The sequence below is a fragment of the Poecile atricapillus genome, chromosome 1, assembly GCF_030490865.1.
Source record: "Poecile atricapillus isolate bPoeAtr1 chromosome 1, bPoeAtr1.hap1, whole genome shotgun sequence".
Lineage (NCBI taxonomy): Eukaryota > Metazoa > Chordata > Aves > Passeriformes > Paridae > Poecile > Poecile atricapillus.
In genome coordinates this window covers 27,948,610-27,967,725 of record NC_081249.1, presented here as the reverse complement: position 1 = coordinate 27,967,725, position 19,116 = coordinate 27,948,610, and the positions used below count along the sequence as shown (strand labels likewise).

At 36.5% G+C, this 19,116-nt stretch overlaps 1 protein-coding gene across 1 annotated transcript in view; it reads left to right on the top strand.

Moving 5' to 3' along the window:
- LOC131584930 (pinopsin-like) overlaps window positions 1-19,116 on the top strand; it is a 73,289-nt gene that overhangs the window by 23,730 nt on the left and 30,443 nt on the right. The window contains exon 2 of the mRNA XM_058850530.1: window positions 1,754-2,079. Coding sequence (XP_058706513.1) covers window positions 1,754-2,079 — 326 coding nt within the window. The remainder of the gene's footprint in view (window positions 1-1,753; window positions 2,080-19,116) is intronic.

The window sequence follows — 19,116 nt, the reverse complement described above, 5'->3', positions numbered from 1 at the left end:
ATCAGATTAGGTGAGGGATGATAAGAAAGTCTCCCCTGTCTCTAAAACAGCCTAGCCTTAAAGCAAGTTTATAAGTCAGCTGAATTTAGTGGAGCTATTACAGCTGTAAATGTATCTACTTTTTAGGACTGACTTCCCAGTAATGTACGGAAAATAATTTAGTAGACTCTTGTAACAAGAAAGACATTTTCTTCTTCAGAAGTTGCCTCTTCTCACACTCTTTTGCTTTATTTTCCCCTGAGAAATAAGGCATCCTATTGTAGCAAGAACTGCTTGGATTTCCCACGGGTCCTTTCCCATACCCATCTCTGCACAAAGTAATTGCAAATTGTTGTCAGGATGACAGAAATAGCTGTGCCTGCATCCTGTTAACTCAGAAATGAGTCACTGAATTGTAAGGAAAAGTGGAACAAATTGCTGTGCCTGGGGAGAATATCCCACTGTGCCGTGTGTGGGTCTGTGTGTGGGTTTTTTTGCCCAGGTAAAGGATGGAACAGTGCTATTCCCAAGGGATGTCTCTCACTCACCTCTGTTCCATGCCTGGGAAGGAGCTATAGGAGAAGCTGACAGTTAAATGGGGAAAAAGGATTACAGCTATGGATTCCCCTGAAGAACACCTTTTCTTTTAACCCATTTGCTGGGAGTAGGTACCACTCAAAATCAGAGAATTTTGGCAGGCTATATATCTCAGTGCTACTGTATAGTTGGCTGTTGCTAATAGCAAAGATCAAGAAAAAACTCATGGAAAGAACTGGACTGACATTGATTTATTCAGGATTTTCATCTTACAGGAGCAAAAGAAGGGGACTAGAAAACATTGGAAAATATGGTTTTAAAGCTCTTCAAACAAGTTTCTTTCTGTCATAAATCTTGGAAGTATCCAGTATTGTGTCACCAAGAATTGCAAGAAAGCTGCAAGGAGAACAAAACAATAGGAAATAACAAAACCTTCTCCATTGAGTCGTGACTAAGAACCAGCCATGGAAAACCATAAAGTTTTGTAGAAAGGGGATGGGTCCCAGACCTTGAAAAAGAGAATGGAAATATCCTACAACCTGAATTTTAAAGCTTTCCTCTGTAAGATACAATGGGTTTATGACACCTAGGGTTTAATACTAACCCAAACCACTTTTAAGCCTGGTTGTGTAATATATGTATAAGTAAAGCTACAGCTTGCCATATCCCAGTCATGATTTTTTCATGTCTGTTTCATGTCTGTTTTTCCATATATGAGAACTGAAGGTTCCTCTAGCTGATGGGGAGAGCAAAAGAGGCAAAAGTTAAGTTTCTTTCATTTTGGGGCTCCCAGTCATGAATATATGGCTCTTTTTTTATTATTATTTTTTTTTTCTCTGCCTGTAAAAGTCAATGCACTATTTGAAAATGCTCATGGACTTTAAAAATTGAATAGTTCTTATCAAGGGAATCTTTCGCCATTTTATCAGCTCAGATAGAAAATTGATTTCCCCTGAGTAATACTAAAACAGATAAAGCTGAAAACCTGACTAGAAGATGAATATCTGTATAAAAGTATAAAAATCTTCCAATGTAAGATAAATCTGAGTTAAACAAAATTTGACATGATGGACAGAGCAACCATGACCAGTGAGGATTAACACATAGAGAATAACGGAAATAGTTTTCACTGTTGCTTTAAATATATAACCAAAAAAATCATCTGGTTTCTAGGGATTTGGAATGAATACATGCAAAATAATGGAAGTAAGCATTTATATTGCTTGGTTCATTGCAGGTGTCGTGTCCCTGATCTCCCTGGCTGTGCTGTCCTACGAGCGCTACAGCACTCTCACCCTGTGCCACAAGCGTAGCCATGATTTCCGCAAGGCTCTGCTGGCAGTCGGTGGTTCCTGGATTTATTCCCTGGTCTGGACCCTGCCGCCTCTGCTTGGCTGGAGCAGTTACGGGGTAGAAGGTGCAGGCACAAGCTGTTCTGTACGCTGGTCCTCAGAGTCGGCCGAGTCCACATCCTACATCATCTGTCTCTTCATCTTCTGCTTGGCTGTCCCCGTGATGGTCATGGTGTACAGCTACGGGCGCCTCCTGTACGCGGTTAAACAGGTAAGCAGCTGCCTGCTCTCGTCGTGCAGACTGCTCGGAGGCATGTTCTGCGCTTCTCTTTCATCAAATTTGGAAGTACTGATGGTAGAGAGCAAATCAGCAGGCCAAAATGAAATTGAAAAGACCGCAGAAATCCGCAAGGAAGGAGCATGAGGTCTTCACCTGTCTTTTAAATTTTCCTGAAGCTCCAGTCAAAATAAAGTGCTAACATCTTACAGATACTGATTTTGTGGTTGGTAACACTGTGGAAAACAGTATATGGGAAAACTAGCATATCAGAGTGAAGTTTGCGTTTGTAATGAAGTAAAAATACATTTTCACCTATTTATGAAAATACTTTCTCCTGGTTTTGGAGTAATTTAATAATTTCTGTTTCTTAATCTCTGGAATCTTAACTCTACAGTAATGTAATTCTACTGTGATTTATTGAGTTATCCTAAGGATCAGCTTCTCCTTGTAATTCTAGCCCACATTTAAATTTTCTTTCTAACTACAACCACCATTTTCCACTACTACTACTACTAGTACTTCTCCTCATACTACTACAATGATACTTCTCTCAATGGTTTAAGGTGCACTGTAGATATTCCAGAATGAAACAAAAGACCCTGAAAAGGGTGTGGTATTGTGAAGTTTGAATACTCTTGGGACAGTAATGAAATGGTTTAATGATGAATAATGAGAGAAGAATTAATGTATAGGTGCTCTCTAAAAAGAAATTCTCTAAAATGTTCATATGAATTAATTAAGGGTGTTAAAAGGGGAAAAAAAAATAGTAAATCCCTGAATTGAGACTCTCCTACAGAATTAAAGTGAATTTGTACTAGTTTGCTTTGATTAGTCATAAGGAATTAAGTTTGATTGTTTTACACAATTTGTCAAAACTTTGAGAACACTTAAAGCCCAAATGGGAAATCTCTTTGAGTACTGAGTGGGCCACTAAAATCCCTTTGATGAATCACACATTATCACTCTTCTTAAAAGTTGTGCAATATTAATATGGAAAAAAATTCCTGTAATTGTAAACCATTCAAGGGAAGTAGCAGTCCATATCTGATCTGTGGACAGCAGTTTCTTTTGCCACCACCTCATACTAAGAAGCAAGATCTTGGAATATGTGATACTAAAAACATGCAGAAGATACATGTTTCTTAAAATTTTGGCTTATCTTTCCTTCAGCCCTCATTTCCCTTGCTGGCAACAGTCATCATCCACAATATACAGATATGTGTATGGATGAAGCTTCTGTAGCACACACTTTAGCCTCTAGTGCTAAATGTGGACTTGTGTTATTCTATTTTTTTTTTTTTTTAATTCAGTTATATCAAAGGCATTCATAATCTCACTGGTCTGCCTGATGGGTCTCAAGAAGTTGTGGCAAACATACTGAGGGAACAAAGTATTATAGAAATTATTTGCACTTTATAGACATTTTGTATTTGGTCATGAAGCCTGGGTGGAAGATTAGGTTGGTTGATTAATCAACTGTCCAGAGGGAAAAAAAAAAAGAGGAAAGAAAGTCCTCTCTTCTCCATTTTCTTCACGCCTTCCAGAGTAATCCACAAGCCGGTGGGGTGCTGAGGTTAGAGAAATTTTGTAAATGATGGAAGTGAAAGAAAATTGAACCCAGTCTTGCATAACCTGTTGGAGGGACAGGCTTTAGGGAACAAATACTTGTTGAATGCAAAGGAACTTCAGTGAGGATTAGATCGTATCTCTAAAGTTGTTGTGACTAGGGGTCCTAAGAGCTGCCTGAGTATTTCTGAAGTCTTAAATAGCTTCTTGTGTTTTTTACACAATATATCTAGCGCTTTCCTGGTGTTTGTAAAATATTTTCTTGGTAAGTTGTATTCACCAAGGAGAATCTTTATCAGAAAACTCACCAATCATTAGCTTTCTGTGCTGTACCAGGAACTATTTTCACCACCATAATCCTAAAACTTTGCATTTCATAAACTTTCTGTGGCATATATATAAATTTATAATGAAAATATCATGACACAGTCACTGAAGTATAGGCTTCTTTCCCTTTGGTCTCAGTTAATTGTTCTGTAGTAAATGGGGTAGCTCATGAAATGCTGAAGTATGTCAGGTTTCAAACTAGAGGAAGAGATGAGCAATATGCAAATGAAATTATAGTAGTTCTTTATGAAAGTACAGTTCTATATAAAAAATATAAAAAGTAGTTCTATATAAAAGTACAAAAAAAGGTTAAGAGTGTTATATTCATTATAATGCTGTAGCTTTCTGGTGTGGGCAAAAAATAATTATCTTGCCATTTTCTGGCCTTGTAGATTAAAGTCCTTCTGTGATCCTCTGTTAGGTATTTGAAGTAATGTGGGAGCATGGCAAACATTGTAAGTGCATTATCCCAAATTCAGCTCCTTGCTACATCTTCTGATGGCATTTCATGACGGCCAGATTTATAGAAACTTTTTATGTTAGAGCATTGTAGCAATGATAGTATTGTACCCTGAAATTGAGAGTGCAGGAGTTATGCCATTATTAATAGTGCAGTGTAAATTTATTGAGGTGGAAGAAATATCTTAAGGTATTTGGGATAGCTAATGCACAAATTGGCATGGTGCCTTCATTTTTCCTTTGTGTGGACAGTGATTATAGGTCTGCCTGTCTCTTCTTCTTCTCTAAATTTAGTCATGTGCTGTAGCATTCTGTCACTTGAAGCATTAATAGATCCCATGAAGTCATCTGCAATCTGTGTAATGATAAAAAGGATTTCAGTAATACAGATTTTATGAAAGATCATCTTTTAAAGGAATTAGAAGTCAATAACATCCTTGTATAAGTGATGCTAATAGCAAATGACATTAAACAGCATTAAAACACAACTCCACCAGTATCTCAGAGCTCTTGCCATTTATCATGCTTGAAGCCCTGTAGGAATTACATTTTTTTTTAAAGTTATGGGTTTTTTTCCCAGGCTGGCTTTATCTGGGTGGTTGAGTCTGATCAAACGGGAAAAGTCTTCTCCCTCACAAAATTTATTCACATGTATTTTATTCATGCACATTCTGGAGCACAAGGGAAGGAAATTGAGGATGGTTTATTTTTCCTTGTACAATCACATTATTTTATTTTCAGTTTTTGTCTTAAGATGCTTCTCTGTGACTCTTTCGTTCCCTCTGGAAAAATGTTCTTTATGAAGACAGTGTCAGTTGTTTACACTTTGAAAAGTGGGCTCCCAAATGTGGAATTACAGAGATTAGCATTGTGATCACTGTAGCACAAAAGACACAACGTGATTAAAATCCTCCACTGAGGGGCCCAGAGAACTCATGTGAACCAGCCTAATGAAAATTAGCAAAACTTTTAAAAAGAGATCTCTTCAGCCTGCATTATCTCCTACTTACATGCAAAAATCCTGCCCAAGGACAAGAAGAATCCCAGAAGGATGTTTCAAGAAAAGTTTTCAGTTTGGTTTCATAAAAGACTCTCATCTCATTGTCAGTCTTCTTTCATTGAAAGCCGTGCCTGAACAAAGCTTAACAACTTTTCATGAAATGTAGCTAGGACATGGAAAACAATAAAAAGGACTGTATACAGAGCACAAAGACTTAAATATGCAATTTTTACTCTGCAAAAGACTGTATGTTGAAGTAGGCAAAGGGCCGGTGTTTTATGGGATTCTGGAGTAGATGGACTTACAACGTGACCTGATAGTCCTATAGTGTGGTGGGTTTTGCTTTTGGGGTTTGTTTCCCTGTTGTTATTCCTGTTCTACTTTGTCTCTGAAAAACAAAAAAGAAAGAAAACAGAAAAAAATATTTAGGGAAAATTTAAAGACCACATGAAGCAGAAGTTGTCTTTCCCAGTATCTCTCATCCAACATCCTGTGATGCACCTGTTATTGCTTAATTTCTCAAAAACTTCTAGTTTTAACTAGTGACCAAAATGTGAGTCCAGGTAGTGGAATTACCCAACTATTTCCCTTTATAGCAATTATGTTATTTCTTTTGAGAAGTGCCACATGTTTTATGACTTCCAGATATCATAGGAGAACCAGATAACCTTTTTTTTCATCCTATCTCCTGACTTTTATGAGTTTTGTCATCTTGTTGGGGTACTGGGAAAGTCAAAGTTACTTTGTCAAAGTAGAGAGCTGTCTATTCCTCTTTCTTACCCCTCTTCCAGATTTCAAAGTACTAAATTTAGTGGAAGAAAAGTGCTTCCATCTCTTATGTAAGAATTAATGCCCCAAAGTGAAGTTATCAATTGGTTATAAACCCAAGAAAACTAATTTTTAAATCTGTATGGCGATATTTTGACTCTGTGTTATTTTTTAAAGATTTGGGTAGGAACAACAGTGGTGGTTTTGAAATCTTTTGTGCCCACACAGGAAGTAGAGGAGAAAAAGTCAAGAAGGGAGGTAAATTTTTATAATTTCTGATTCCTTAATATCGGTTTTACATCTACTATTTGGAACAAGTAAACAATACCTTAAAAGCATTTATTGTATTGCTATTCATTAAAGTAGTCAGGAAAGGTAGAAGGACCACGCCTGTGAACGTTTTCAGTTTTTCATCTCTTTTGGAAACGATCATTTGGAGGAAGAGAGCACATTAGGGTAGAATGTTTAGTAATTTAAACTGAAAAAAATCTTCACATAATGCAGAGAGTAGGATGGGAATGTAATTATTCTTCCATCATTCTTTTATGTGCTTCATGTGCCTATTTATAGAGAAACTTGATTTTCTGAAACTTCATCTTTGATGGCACTGAAATTATGATTTATGTTGTGAGAACTGATAAAGCAATTATGCACCATTAAATCTTCTTAGAACCCTAAATAAAACCAGGTTTGTAGTCATAGGAGCAAAGTTCAAAATTTTTCTAGTTTTTTTAATTAAAAAAATAAGTTCTAAGAAAAGTAATTCAGGTGAAAATGACGTAGACCTGGTTCTATGGTTCTTGTAGATCATCCCTTTCAAATGTCATTAGGTACATTCAGGGTCTGACTTAATTTCAAGTATGTTTGATCTCTGCTGTATCCAAGCCTAAACACTCATTAGACAGCCATATCTTGTAATTTTTTACCATATGCTCATAAATTATTTCTTTCCTTTGGATCTTCATATACCCTTTCCCTCCTGCTTTCTGGTGGCATAGAAGAAAAATGATAAATAGTTTTGCTTTTAATTTTTAAACCTTGCCATAAATATATAATAATTATATCTTATTCAAAGCAAAAAGAGATTTAGTTTTCAAATGAATTAGTAGATGTTTTCTGTCACATTGTCATGAAGAAAAGGGAACTTATTAAAATAGAAGTCTCAGTTTAAAAGAATTGTAATAAACTTACAAGATGTAATGAAAGGCATCGGCTGGATTATCAACTGCTATAAAGTAATACAACCTATCATAAAAAAAGTAATAAAAATAAATATTTCCAAATTGTCTGTGCAACATTCAACAAGCACCTAGAAGTACTTACTGGGCAGTTGTTTGATCTTTGCCAAATTGTTCATGTGCAAACCAACTCTACAGCCAGGACTCAACACTGGCAACAGACCATTTTTTGTATTCTGTGATAACAGGAATATTTTGTCGTAACAGACACTGGTTTTTTATTGTTTGATTCTACGGTATTTGTCATAAGAATGGGCTTTAAGAGAGCAGTTTACATTCCTGTGTAACATTGTATTTTTTTTTCCGAATTTCTAAATAATATCTCCAGTAGAAAAGCTGACTGCTTTTTGCTGTTTCGAAGTAGAGGAGCACTGAAAGACATTAGACTGCATATACTCTGTATCTGTGATCAGTGATCAGTTCTTTGAAGTTCTGATTACTTTCAAGTCTTCTTGGCTTCTAAACATGATAAAAATTATTAGAATTCTGTAGGTGAGGTGATATCTGGAATAAAAAAGCCATGGAATACTTGAAAAAAAATAAGATGAAAAGTATCTTGCTATTTTTTAGAAAGTTATTAAATTCTGTTGAACATGTAATTTATTTAGACGCAGATTGCAATCTGTAGATGGAATTTCATATATAAGAAATCCTTGCATATCAACTCTTTCTGTTTAAGAAGTTTCTGATAATTTCTGTAACCACTCTCATCTTCACAGCCCATGGAGTCCTATTGCTTCTTTTCTGCTTTACCTCACACCATTCTTTACATAGATAAATCTCCTCCTTCCTTCCTTCAGTGATTTCCATACATTTTTTTTCTTTTGATGGTTTGAAGATGCTGTGAATATACACTGATTTTCCAAGGCTTTGCAAAACTGATACTACTATTCCTATTGTACTGAAGGAAAGAACATGTTTTTGAGAAATTACCTGTGAAAATTCAAGGCATTTTAAGAATCTATCTAGCCTATTCTTTTTCTCTATGTTCCCTCTACTCATTAGAGAAAGAAACATCAAGGAGATTATTCTCAAAACCAGCAACTTTTATTCGGCTGCTGGTACATATGATGAGTAGCATTAAAAGAAGAAAATTATATTATAATAAAATAAGGAAATCAGCTTGACCTTGAAAAGGTGTATCAATTATTATTATTTTTTAATCGTACCCGTTTTCAATTATTTTAAAAAAAAAGCTATACTAGTTAAATTATTATGCCATTATGGCATTGTTATTTGATGCCAGGTCATAATGTAAAGTACAAACATAGCATAACTTTTCAAGCAAAATCTGGAGCATTCTGACACTACTGACTTTAATACTTATATACTTTACATACTTTATATGCTTTATATACTTTTATAAACAGCAATTTTCAGATGTCAGTATTTCATGTTCCAGACAGTTCAATCCTTGCATTTTTGTTCAAGAACATTTCAGTGTTCACTTCAATGAAGCAAGTGCTGATTCTTCCTGTTAGCTGATTTTTATTTTTTTTTTATTTTAATGAGAACCTGTTTAAATAAAAAGTTGCTTTCATTAGCTAGGAGGAAGATTTACTAGCATGCTTAATTTTTAAAGAGGTTAGTTAGTCTTGTATTCTTTCATAACTATTAGGGTTTTCCCAGGAGTTGAAGTGATTATTAGGTAGCTCTCATAAAAACGCTGTAAATATAGTATTGATTTTGGGGGTTTTCTGTTTTCAACTGAAACAATATTCCAGTTTTGAAATATTTGAAATATTTTCACTACACTTATACCAGTTTTTAATTAAAAGATTCTGTCTCAAGGAAATGAAGTTCAGTGTTTTCTGTAACAGTGGAGAAAAATGTCAAATCCTGAGAAATAAAGGAGAAAGCTCACATTTTTTTTCTTCATGTATAGCTGCAAGGCTTATAAGCTCACTATCTCAGCTTTTGGCAGAGTAAAGGTGCAGTGATCAATCCTACATAAAATCCATTTCAAAGTCTTTAAGGATATCAGCAGCTGTACTCGCACAGACACGTTGAGCTCACGAGTGACAGGTGTACTCACTCAGGGCTGTTCTCGGTATTTCCGATTAAAAAGTCTCGACCAAATGTTAAAGCATGTCATCAGAGTCGTCTTTGAGGTCTGATATTGCTGTAAGGGAAATAGAAATGAGAAAAGATTACCATCTTCTTTCCTCTGTGCTTGCAGAAATATAAATCATTGGTTAATTGTCTGTGTTTTGCAGAGAAGCAGTGATAAAACTTTAGTGTAAATCAGGCACTGTATAAATTCATTGTAAATCAAATTAATGGCCGGTCAGAAAATAGGAATTCATTGGGTTTTCCACTTTTCATGGTTTAGATAAGCTAGGGAGAAAATAAGTCTGTCATAATCTTTAATAACAAGCTAATAGAAATTTAAGACCTGATCTATCAATCTCTGGATGCATTATGTCCATAAAAAATAGGCTGTGGTTTTGTGAGTCTTTCAGTTTACAGCATCAATACCAAGCACTCATAACATCTCAGTTCAGAGTATGATTTGGTAAAGGGTTTTCCTGAAAAGAAAAAGCATGAGTTTTTTTGGTTTTTGTTTTTTTTTTTTGCTCACCACTTATAAAACTGGAAAGGTTAAATGTACAAAGGGTGTTTTGCACTATAAAACATGCAGAGTTTTGTACTTACATTTCAGCATGCAAGAGCTTAGCTACATTTACTTACCCTTCTGTAGTTTAACTCCACTTCAGAGACTAACTTGTGAGCTCAGACAAACTCCCTGACTGAAGACTTGGAGGAAAACTAATTGTCCTATATGTTGAGCAATGTGGCATTGTCCTCTAGAGGAACACTTCTGAAGGTCTGCCTGCAAAAGGGATGCTGCTGTGCAATGAAAAGAAGAAATGTGCAGTGCCCAAAGGCCTTCTCTGGTGATCACCATGCACTTGATAACACATTAACTGGGCCATTGTGTCAGAGGCCAGTCCCAGCCAGTGCTGTCCAAGAGGGAAATCAAAGCAGAGAGCTTTTGTCACTTTGAAAACTAAGCCTTCTGATCTTGTTTTCATAGTTTCTAGCTACTTTCCCAAGAAAGTAACTATAAACATAGATGTTTATATATTCCTTCTAAGAAATGTCTTTTGATGGACATTATGCATGACCAGTGTGATTGGGAAGGTGGTAACCTAACTATCCAATCCCTGGTCGTTGTCAAGAATCTATAAATACTGGATTCAAAAAAATAAAGCTCTTTTTTCCCTATTATGCATTGAACTGTGTCTGTGTGAATCATTCTGTGTCCTATAGCGACAGGCCTTGGTTGGCAGCCTGTAAACCATAATGGATATAGCAAAGCCTTCAGTCGTAGTCATAGAGCCATGGAAAAGCTTGGGTTGGAAGAGACACTAAACATCATCTAGTTCCAACACCCTTGCCATGGGCAGGGATATCTTCCACCAGACAAGGTTGCTCAATGCCCCATCCAATGTGTCCTTGAATAGTTCCAGGACACAGCTTCTCTGGGCAACCTGTTCCAGTGTCTCACTACTTATGACAGTAAAGAATTTTTTCCTAATATCCAATCGAAACCTGCCCTCCTTCAGTTTAGAGTTATTCCCCTTGTTCTATCAGTACATGCCCACATAAAATGTCCCTCTCTAGATTTCTTGTACGTATGTCACCTTTAGTTACTGGAAGGCGCTATAAGATCTCCTGTGAGTCAAAATGTACTTTTTCTTTTTCCTAGTGGAGCAAAGCTAGTTAACAAGGACGTTTGCTTTGATTTTTTCATCCTTATTTCATCTAACCATTAGTCCTGTGTTACAGCTCCAAGGTTTGGCCAGGGCATTTGTAACAGCTGTTACTGTTCATTGGTTCTGTGATTTATCTTTATGAACTATGTAGAGTAGATGCTTCTGAGGATTTTTAAAATTAAGTACTAACATGTAGCTTTTCAAAACTTCTGCTCCTGCTGAAAGAGAAGAGATACAGTTCAGGCACTTTGCAGTTTTTTTCCCTGACACATTACAGGGACCTTCCTTTTCTGAAGGAGTGCTTGTCTGAACCTCCCCAGGAGAAATTATTCCCATCATGGAGACAGTTTTACATTTCTTCTTATTAGTCAGATGTTTCATTTGAATTTTACTTCATTAGTAATGCAGTTGTTAGATGAACTCATCAGCTGCTTGATTATAAAGATCTTTATATTAAAAAGCTCAGGATTCCTAATGCAGTAAATCAATATTCCTGTGCAACAGGTAAATTTAAAGGATAGGAAAGAAAAAGATAAGGTCTTAATTGGCCATTGTTTCCTTCAGAGAAATATGCATTAGTTGTTTTATTCTACTTATCAAGTTGTTTTTAATCTGTTGACTCTCCAACTTCTCTATTTTAACTTAACCACTGTCCCTTTTGTGGTCTTAATTCATTCTTCCCTGGTTATTTCAAGGTATAAAACTAAAAAGAGTGAACATTCACTCTTAATTTATAGTATTTAGGGTCCTGAGACTTCACTTTCCTCTTCATTAAGCATCCTTTTTTTCCATTGTTCTTCTTTTAAAATGTCTACACCATATGCATCTTAAAAAAGCAAACAGTGGTCTCTGGCTGGAGGTGGAGTCACCTGTGCTTGCAATGAATGCATGATTATTTGACACTCAGTTGTACAAACAGACATCTGTTAAGCAGCTAAATTAATCACAGATGAGTATGTGCTAAGGTTACCTTAGGTTATATTCCAGACCTTCTCCTGCACTTGAGAGTGGTAATCTGAATTTAAGTGGGAAACCTGTCAACTAAACAGCTTCTAATAAAAAGCATGTAAGGTGTTTTCTAAGGGGATCTTATCAATATTTGTTTTGTTTCTGGTCACTTACATGGCAGAAGAGGCACAACATTACAGTTTCAGAAGGCTGTGATATTAATTTTATATGGTAATATAACACTTCACTTGAAACTGCCCCAAACATGGCAAGATAGATTTCCATTTACCTGACATCTTGCTACTTATGTCTGTACTATTAAAGATTAAATATAAACAAAGCTTGAATAAAACTGGCCTGCACAGAAATTAAAAAGGAAGAAATTCATAAATATTCTGAGACTAAATTAAAAACAGCCAAACAAAAATTGAGCAAACACTCCCATAAAGAATGGAACTTTCCCTACATGGAGCACACTGAAGTATACACACTTTTTTATTCCCATTGGCAGTCCCATTAAACAAACGTAAAAATCGGGTTGTGTGTCTGTAAAACGCTGCATACAAGCTACTGTCTTGCACAGAAAATAGAATGAATATTGCCACAAGTTCCCTGTTGCATCTATCCCTGGTTAAATACCAGTAGCAGTCTGTTCTGCTGCTGCCCTCAACATGGAGATGGGCATTTAAAAACACCTGTCTCTGGGAAAATTAATTTAACAAATTCACCTCGAATATTGCTTTCTACTTTCTCTATTGTTACGGCTTGCAAGAGCTCTATAAAAGTCCTTAAAGGTCTTACCTGATACTTTTCTCTCTCTCACTTCCTGAGCAACTTCAGGATATTAGTTCAGTTTAAATGTCAAGTTGAAAGAACTGACTTTCACATTGCTCCAGCCTGGCCTTTCTGCATCAATCTTTAATCTTTCTGAAGAAAATTTGTAACTGTGGTTGGTAGTCTGGCCTTGGCCTTTTGTTAATTGCATGATACTCCCGGGAGAATTTTCTTTTTATATGTTTTCTTTCACTATTCAGCAGTGTAAATGCTCTTCTGCCCTGCTCATGCTTCTGTGCTCCAGGATGGTCAAGGCTCACTAGGTGTTTAGTCATGTTAGCCTAGAACATTTCAGATTTTTTCAATATATAGTTAAATGGATTTGCTTTGGTCTCCATTGCTTGCCGAGTAAGTTCAGGATGTTAATTCAGTCTAAATGTCAAGTTAAAAGAAATACAATTCCAGCCCTGCTGAATCGTCTTGTTAACTCATTCTTTTTACTTTGACCTTTCCTTAGGGAGGTACAGGTATTGCTCGATTAGTTTCAGCTTTTCCAGAAGAATGGTGGAATTTTATATGACTACACCATCTCTGAGGTCATTAAATTCACACTGGATAGGTTTTATACTGGCTCTAACTATGTCTATCCTTACTTACTCATTGCACTATGAAGAATTCTTCTGTCCCAAAACTCAGAAATGAATGTGTTGCTCACAAGTGATCTGAACTTGCAATAACTATGTTTACTAAATACTGACTTGAAGAGGGTTGGACTTGTTAGTGAACCATTTCTAGAATAGTTTATATCTGGACACTAACTGCCCCAGATGTATTGACCCTATTGAAATTAGAATTCGAAAGAATTCTAGAGAATTGTTAAAAATATCTGTGTTGATTTTTCCTGGCTGTAATTGTCAAAAAAAAAAAAAAAGGATACCCAGAACAAAATTAGATTGTAGAAAAATATTGTTCCAGTGCTAGTCTCTTCCTTGGAAAATAAAGGAAATATTATACATTGGAAGTAGTAATTTGCAGACTGAGAGAGTGAAGCTTTGTCAGCAATGTCATAGATCAAGGGTGAGGTGGGCAACACCAGGTGATAACAGCACCTGAGGTGCAGTTATTTGTGTAAAGTAACTCTATCATACATCATATATACACATACATGTGTGATAAAGAGTTCTTGGTTATCACCCTTCAAAGACATGGCAGAGTTAGCTTGAGTAATTTAATGAAAAATGCAGGTCTCTATTCAGGAAAATCAAGATAAATAAGATGTTAGAAATTGCTGGGAAAGGGGTTGAAGGAAACATCCCTGCTGTTGTTATACCATTGTATAATACTGAATATTGCAGGGAATAGTGGTAATCCACTAGAAAAGAATATAAGAAAAAGAGAAAAGCTACAAAAAAGGATAACAAGTGCTATCAGAACTACAGCAGTCGTGTTCAAGGAGAGATTAAGAGTGAGAGAAATAGGCTCAGAAACCAACATTCAAATATTACTGTCTTTCAAGTATGGTACTACATTTCAGACACTCATGGTGAAATCCCAGATTCCAAGATTAATATATGATTAATATAATATGATCCAAGCTGGAGGGCTTCCTATGTATATAGATAGTTTTTCAGACGCAGAACATGAGCTCTGAATTTTCAAGTACCACTCTGTAAGTGAGCAAGAGCTGACTGTATCACACCAATTCCTTCCTTCCCCTTCCTTTACCCTTTTCCTTTCCTTTGCTCCTCCTTTCCCTTCCCCCAGCTCCAGCATTTCTCCCCCCTCTTCCAGCCTCTCCTGTCCTTTGCTCTCCTTCTCATTCCTGTTAATCTCAGTTAACAAGAAGCTTGTTGATAACAGTTGTTTTCATCTAAATTAAAGCACACATTAAGGTATAGCTACCTGATCATGTTTGCTGGCTGAACCATTCTAGTGGAACCCCTACATTAGATTACTCTTAGATTGCTCCTGAAAAGAACCTGCAGCTGTATGAACTGATGCCTTCTTGGACACAGTCAGTGATGTCACTGGCAGAAGACCAGTTTGCCATCTGTTCAGCTGCCACTTTACTCTTTCAGAATTCTAATCACCACCAAAAAAAAAAACAAAAAACAAAAACCAAAAAACAAAAAACTAAAGAATAGCAATCACGTAGTTTTCATTCATAACATTCTTCTACTGCACCTTTGTCTGTCTCCTTGGAGTATGTGAGAATACATGGGAAGTAGCTCAAATGAACCATAACAGCGTGATAGTGATTTTTCTGCTTGGATGAAAAATTTGGAATCTCTATTGATTGTTTTCAGTTGTCATCAGTTCTGTGTTTTTCATCATGTTCCCCTATAATCCAGAAATCTGTGCTACCTGAAGAAATAATTAACAAAAATGCTACATTTTATACAGCACCAGAGTAACAACAATATAGTTGTGTTTGCTACACTCTTCTGCTTCAACAAATAAAAAACAAATTTCAGGGAAAAACAATATTACTTAGAAGTAAAGTTCCAAACCCAGGTGTCTTGTACCCAGTCATCTTCTAAGAGGTTATTTTGGTCTTTTTCTTACTGAAATTGTTTCTTTGCTATAATAATACTCTTTTACAGGCTCAGAGCTGTCAGGGTTCAAAAGAATTAGTGGCATCAAAGCCAATATAACCTGATGGGCTATTGGTGTTTTTCACTGTTTTTTTCCAAAGTAAGTATGCCTATCAGGAAGATGTGTTTTACTTTATGCATGATTACAGTTCACATATAAAAAATGAAATGGATCTTCCCAACTAACTAAGTTTTGCAAAGTTGCACATTTTATTTTTAATGTGTAATCTGTTTCTCTTCCCTATCAACAGTATAATTCAGCATCAGTATACTTTACAGTTGTGTGTCAGCACTATCTGTACTGTGCACTTTTTGCAGAGAAATGACAAGGATTTATCTAAGTCTGGTGAAGTTAACACAGCTCATCACTTTTACAAATGCCTGGCTTTCTCCTAGAAATTCCAGTAGGATGGCAGCTGGGCTATTAGTGCTATAAAACTGCCACTTCTTCCCTAAGTGATGATGGTGACTCTATAAAAATCACTGACCTGCCTTTAAGCAAGCTTGGTGAACTTCATTTCAGTGAAGACCATCGGTAGCCTTTTGCAAAGTCAGCAAGAAATACACAGTAGATCCCCACTTCTCACATAAATGTTCTGTGCTGTGGGCAATTTTAATATTTACTCAGCATTAATAGACTTAGTAGTGGCCCACTGATCCTTAGTAGGATTCATAAGAGAAAAACCTTCTTTTCTATCCATCAGTCTGGCCATTTACTGCAGAAACATTAGCCCAGGAGTTTTGTTTCCCAATAATCCACCACCTGGACACTTCCAATTACCTCCTTTCTATGGACTCCCCATTAAGTCATAGTTTGGCAACATCAAACAGGAGGTAGAATGTGTTTTTTAAAGTTTTTTCTTTCTGTCACTACTCTAGTCTTTGAAGTCTTTGTAGTTGAATATTCTGAATCAAAACTGCCAACATGAGTTCCTCAAAAGCTGGCCAGAATCAACTGTACTCACATTTTGACAGGTAACCTGGTCTAGAGGATAAAAGGGAAACTAGTCATGATACAACTCAAGTTCTTTGCCCACGACCTGCCCTTATCAACTAGGAAAATACTGTCCTAGAGGACTCCCTTTAAGGTGCCCATTTCATAGAGATCTGTCAAGTGCTTTCAGCTCTTTCATTAATGGTATTGGTCTATAATTAAAACTCGGTGAACATCAGGACTGGTCAATGCAAGTGCAGGTTTTTTGCACAATGAGAAATCATACAAGATGAATAAATTCAGGCTGGGAATCAGTACAGTCCAAAGGATCTAATTTGAATAGTGAGTCCCACACAAAGGTATGGGAACACCATACCTTTGCAAACAGAATAGATCTTATTGTGGGACAGGTGAGCAGAGGTGTGGAACACCTGACCTTAGTTGTGCTCTGTTTTGTTAAACCAAGACATGCACATTTTGAGAACAGATATGTGAACAGTTTTCGAATGTAAAAACACCACTACTAGAGAGAAGCAGTTGTGACTCATTGTGCTTGTGTACCCTTACACTAATGGAAAGCCACAAAGACACATTTTCTAGAAGTAAATATCTAGATCAGATGTTACCAAAAGGTTTGTAAGGATACAAGTGTTGAAATCATTGAGATCATTGTTCAGGGGTTTGAAATATCTTTTTATTAGACAGTAATTCTCAGGCTGATTGAGGAGTGTTTGTCCTGCATTTAGTGTATATGGGGGAAGGGGGAGTGATAGACAACACCAAATCCCTTGAGAATCCTTACAGCCCTCTGGCTGTAAGATTTTAACTGCATTAAAATTCATGGAATTCCTAATATTTATTTGCAAAGATAGTAAAACCACTTCATCACAGTAACAGGAAATGTAGGTGCTAGAGTAGTTTATGACAACATGAAAAAGAAATGGTAGGAAAGAAGAGAAATTCAGTCCTTTGTCTCCACCAGCTGCTATTTATTTTAATATACATCTGACAAAGTAATATAAACTTTTAGAATCCCAGATTTGTGAGTATATAACAACAGCTATAACCTAAAACTTCTCTGACTCTGTCACATTTAGTGTCTGTTTTCACTTAGAGAATTTTTTATGGCGTGTTTATTATACTTTGGGATGCATATTTCAGTGTTTCTGTTGCATTAGAAAACATGTACTTCCTTTTCTTTTCAAATATTATGCCCAACTTCAGAAGATAGACAAAGGAAAAAAAATTGGTGTAATCTGGAGTTCATCATGTATGCTGGTAAAAGTATAATTCAGAGACATTTTACTATAGAAGTCCCATACACATAGCTGGTTTTTTATACTCCTTTGCTCTATTTTCTAATGATGATGCTGACTCTGCAGGGAAGACATCTAGATAGCTCCACTTCAGGTCATTATTTGGTGAAAGATGAAATAAAGAAAAAATGGCATTTATATCCCTCCCTCAGCCATATATATCTAGAACTTACAAGTTTTCAAGCATCACTGCTTCCATAGATCCACAATCTTCCATCAGAGAGGATACAGGGGGTAGAAATTGAAAGTCTCTCAACAAGCTCATCCATTTGAGTTGTCAGCATTTGGAAAATTAGAATATTCTGAGCTATAAAAGAAAGCATCTTATTTTTGCTAGTTTTGTTCAAAATTCTAACAAGGAATAGTATTTAAAACACAACTGCTCATCTTTTCTGTATTATGTAGCGTGTTCTTACACAGGTCATACTGCATAGCACAAAGATGTGGTCAGAACATACAAATGCTGGATCTTGCATGTCTCAGAGTACTGGGCATGGATAAACTCTGGTCAATTCTTTTAGACTGGGCACTCTGGGACTTGTCATGTTGCTTCCCACTAGCTGTCTTATGTTATATCTGACACCTTTAAAGTCTTTCCCATTATTTACACCTTTTTTTTCTTCTGTCACTTTTGGGTATGGCATGTCTTAAATATCCTTTAAAAGGTTCCTAAAAATTGAGTTTATGGATCTCTGCAGGTAGATCCATATCACGTTTTTGAAGGCATGATGATTCCGAGTGCTGCAGGCTTGGAGGAGTCACTCCCATGCACAGTTTCCACCTGAAGCAATGTCTGTCTGCCAAAGTGAACATGATGCCCCCCTCTTTAGAGAGCATTTCTGACAGAGTGTGTTCATTCTGACTGAGAGGTTGAACAAGCCCACTACCTTCCCTTTCCTGGTGGACCCTGATGTAAAGAGGAATGCTGCTTTGAGGTGATCAAGGTAGCGTTAGAGGGGTAGACAGAGTAGATGTTCCCAAACTGAAGCTGGGATGCTTCTCCCAAAAGGCTGCAAGTGCCAGTGGGAAAGGCAGCATCAGGAAAGGCAGAGCCTGTAGCACCAGACTAGAAAAACCTCTGTGGACAAATCACTAGAAAAGGCCACATATACACGAAAGAATGGATGTTACTTACTGTGGTAAAGTCAGAAAGTACCTTGGACTTGATTGGCAAAGAGATCTGACAGTCAAGGAACAAACTGAGCTTTGAAGATTGCAAGAAGATTGAATCAAGTAGAATTACTCCATATCTAATTACTTATTCTTTCCTTACCTATTCCCTGATCTTTTTCGTAGAGTCTTTCATGCTGCCTTCACCTTGTAATGTCAGATTTTGGTCTAATGCTATGAATACCCCAACTCCAACAGAACTTTCAAAAAAATTG